We start from the raw sequence: 4,084 nt of genomic DNA, 5'->3' as shown, positions 1-4,084 counted from the left end.
TTCTTTTGTTGTGTTTTCTTTTCTTTGACATTTGAAATATACATATACATATACTCAAACTCATTTTCTCATTCACTATGATTTCTTAGATATAAGGTTCCTAATGCCCCCTCCACGCAGTCGCAGACCCCCCTGAGTAGAACTCAAAAGCGGGTCTACAAGGAAAATTTTGCCCAGGGCCTCCAACAGTTTAGAGCCGGGCCTGGTCCCATTACATATGCTGTATCACAAAGGGGATCATTTTGCACATGAGAAGGTCAGCCCAGAGACATAATGAACTTATTGGGACAACTTTCGTACCTGCGCACCTACACATTGAATCACAAGCAGCATTAACCAGCACAGGTGCACCCACACAAAAATGTATTTGTTTTAAAGTTCTTTTCTAGTGAATATCCTGGAAAAGTACAGTAATCAATCATAGTTAATATTTAAGAAAATGAAATATTTGGTGTATTGGGCCAGTTAAACCCAATGAAAAGTAGCCATTTTGTTCTAATGTGAGGTTTAGAGCAAATCTGACCAAGATTGATGAGTAGCCTACAATATTATGACAAGTTCCCTGAAGAATTAAATATATCTTTTGTCTCCCCTCAATTTATGCAGGAGTCCTTATATGAAAGTGGTAGATAGTTGCCCTGTTAGATACTTTTTTCTTCAAACTTGTTTAACCTTGTTAGTGTGTTCACAAGCCTCAGTTGTTGTTTTTAAAGTATCTTTTTATTTTTCCTGTATTTTATGGTAATAACTATTCTAGTATTTAAATGTTAATTATAACTCCAAAACTGTATGTCTGGCTGGCTAATGGACTTATAGCAGTAAAGGATGTGAATATGAGGAAAGTATTCCTACTCGTCTGTTAACCTGTTGTATAACAAAATAGAGTAGCAATTTAATGCACAAGAGTCCGTGGGCTCCTAGATACAGACAGAAAATTTAAGAAATAAGGAACAAAAAAAAACTTTATGGTATTTCATGTAGGGTGCAGGGCTGGGTAATTCCTATATTGGCGGATTCCGACCACGAGCTCCGAGAAATCTCAATCTCGAATGGACCATGATTACGTAACATCCATAGCCCACAGAAGTCACCATTCAGAGACTGCCTAAAGTCCCAATGAACTCATTGGCGTGGAGTACCGCTTAATCCCACAATGCAGCGCATGGCGCGTCATTGAAGAGAGACCATGATGGCGGCGGTTGGTGCACCAGAAGTGATTTCACAGCTGGAAAGCGCTGCCAAAGTTTTAATGGTGAGAAGTACAACATGATTTTACCTGTGCGTGAATGTATGCGCCGCGCTTTTCGGTCAAATCTGGAGCTGCGGGGAGACGACACTTTCAGTTCGCCAGAGTTGTTTATCTTGGTCTATGAAAGCGATGCGTGGCGCAGTGCTGTCTCCATCCCGCAAACATCAAGCAGAGCCATCGCATCCTAAAGCTAGCTGGTATGAGCTAGCTCTGTGTGTGATTGCTTGATAAATATCTATATATGTCTTGTAGAATCTTAAAAGTTAAAACACGCAGGTTCGATACGACACAAGCACATCTCGTAGCTTAGTTCAGTTGCTACCACAGTAGTTACAGTAGTAAGAATATGAACTCCAGCATCCTGATTCCCCGCTCATGCTGTTGATTCACTTTTGTTCATGAATTATCTGGTTTATTTCACCTAGCGAGGAAACATTTCAGTAACTAATTCTGCCATAAACGTACGCGTCAGAAAGTTGCAGATGGACCTAGAATATCCATAAAAATGTGCTGCCGATTATTCTCATTAAAGGCCGTTCGATCGGTAGAATGTAGCCTTAAGCTAGCTGGAAGTTGTGAGGGAAGCGCCATGATGTGCTTAGCTAGCTGCTTCATAGCGTGGTAGTTGGAGAATAATTAAATATGTTCTTCAAAGATTTCTTCGCGAGCTAAGTATAAGTAGTTACTGGCATTATCGTAATAAGTTGGAGACAGTAGTGCTCATGTTTAAGCATGTAGTATCACTGTAACGTGTAAGTTGTATAACTATATTTTAGCTAACTTGGGTACTGTACAATTGAAAAGCAAATTCTTGACTCCAACTCCGAGTTTAACGTATGAGTTGTTACTGTTTACATGTCGTAAAATGTAATGATAAGTATATTCACAGATCGACACGCAAATCGTATAGCTGCACATTTACCCCTATCTATTGCAAGTTATCTGGCAGCTGTAGAATGCGGAAAGTTGTTGAATCACAACGCGCTATCAAAGAATCGCATTGAATCGCAAGAGCAAATGTGAATGTGAAATATTTATCTTGAAGTTAGATTTTATGTTGTAGTAACACAATCTACAAATATTTTATGATAAATTAACGTTGTGAGAATGGTATGTTTGAGTAAAACATAATTCTATTTTTGCTTTGTTCTATTTACTAACATGTGTAGGCAGTTCTTAATCGGTAAATTAGACCCCTGGTTACAGAATATATTTAATAAGTCAGTGATGCAGAAGAACCAGGGCCCTGAAATCTAGCTCTGTCTGTAAGAATTGAAGTCACCCAGAGGTATAAATGAGAGACATTTGACCCCAATCAGTTTATAGATGGATTAACCCCAGCTATTTAAAGGTTAATTTGATTCCCATGAGTTTATCAAGTTTTTAAGATGGAAAAGAATCCTGAATGTTTCTCTTATTAATATTAGAATAATTGGTTGCTTAAATTCTGACACAACCCTTACTTTGAGAGTTTGAGTTTTTTTTACTGACTTGCATTTGTTTATAAAGCAACCAACGTATTTCAAAGTAACATTCCTACATATTAATCGTTAAAAATGAACCTCATGTTTGTTTTTGAGCTACATTCATTCACCTGAGGCTGATGTCTTGAGATTCATTCACCTGAGTTATGTCTTGAGATTTATGATTTTATTGAATTGAAGCTGGTCCTTTGCTTGCTTTTTGACATAATTATTCATTTCAATATGTCAGTGTAATTTTATGTTCTTACAGCTTTGATCTGAATGGGTTTGACTTGAGGCTGACCTGGTTTAACCTGCGATTGTGGGCCAGGTCTTGGAAGCATGGAGGGTGCTGTGCTCTCCTATATTTGGGTATATTGCTTTATTGATTAGACCGGTGTTTGCTGTTGGTCTGTGGGCCTCCACGCCACTGTGAAATATGTTGGATGAGGTTCTTATTTGAGCCATTCCCACCATCAGAACTGGTGGAATTTTGTTTCTCCCCCCTTTCTTGTTTTAGTACTATGTGCAGGTGAACCAAAAAATGGTGGTGAACTTTCTGAACTTTTTTTTTCTGAGGCTTGAGTATGACATCATTGTGTTATCATCCTGTGAATGGCGATTGGTTATTTTTTTATTTGTCTACATTACTCTATTCAACCACCAGCACGCCTGTGAACTTGATTGACTATGTTCAGAAAGCCCGTTCAAAGTTCTTCTGTCGCGTGTGATTCACAGAGACCATTTTAATTGGCTGCCATCAGTTTTAAATATTGGTGCTGTGTCTTTTGTTTTCCATGTTTTTAAAAGAGTCCCACCATTGGAGAGGCTTAGGCCATTTGTTCCAGTTTCCACTCTTAACCCATAACTGTGGCCACATGGAAATGGATAAAAGGAAGGAGAACATGTTGTTGGAATGACCCAGCAACACAAGGACATTTTTCAGAAATAGCTTCCAGATTGAGGAAATGCCTCTGAGAAAGCAGGGCCACAGGCCAGTGTGTGCAGTGTATGATTTCCCTTATGCTGAGTGGGAGATTCCCTGCATCTCCACATTTCAACTTTACTTTACTTGTCCTGGTGCCAAGTGTTCCTGCCTGTGTTTTTTAAAAAGCGTGAAGACCAAATGCTGAAATTTGAATATGTGCTACCAGGTGGATCGTCAGGGCTGGGCGACATTCTCATTTTATAATGGCCTCCCCCACGCTCCAGGACCGAATTACAACTGTACCATTATCGACCGTGACCAGTTGCCGTGCGGGGCCGTGCTCAAATTGGCAGGAGCGCTGAGCGCAGATCGACGAGGAGGCTGCAGGTCCACCTGTTGAGCTGCACTTGAAGCATCTTCCTCTGACTTCCTCCAGTTGAGCTG

At 39.8% G+C, this 4,084-nt stretch overlaps 1 protein-coding gene across 1 annotated transcript in view; it reads left to right on the top strand.

Moving 5' to 3' along the window:
• Window positions 1-1,096: 1,096 nt before the first annotated feature.
• xpo4 (exportin 4) overlaps window positions 1,097-4,084 on the top strand; it is a 34,322-nt gene continuing 31,334 nt past the window's right edge. Inside the window, exon 1 of the mRNA XM_064311634.1 lies at window positions 1,097-1,252. Within this exon, the coding sequence (XP_064167704.1) occupies window positions 1,187-1,252 (66 nt within the window). The 5' untranslated portion in view covers window positions 1,097-1,186. The remainder of the gene's footprint in view (window positions 1,253-4,084) is intronic.

Source organism: Anguilla rostrata, chromosome 15 (genome assembly GCF_018555375.3).
Source record: "Anguilla rostrata isolate EN2019 chromosome 15, ASM1855537v3, whole genome shotgun sequence".
Classification (NCBI taxonomy): Eukaryota; Metazoa; Chordata; class Actinopteri; order Anguilliformes; family Anguillidae; genus Anguilla; species Anguilla rostrata.
The sequence above is the reverse complement of the archived record's forward strand: the minus strand, read 5'-3'. Positions and strand labels throughout refer to the sequence as shown.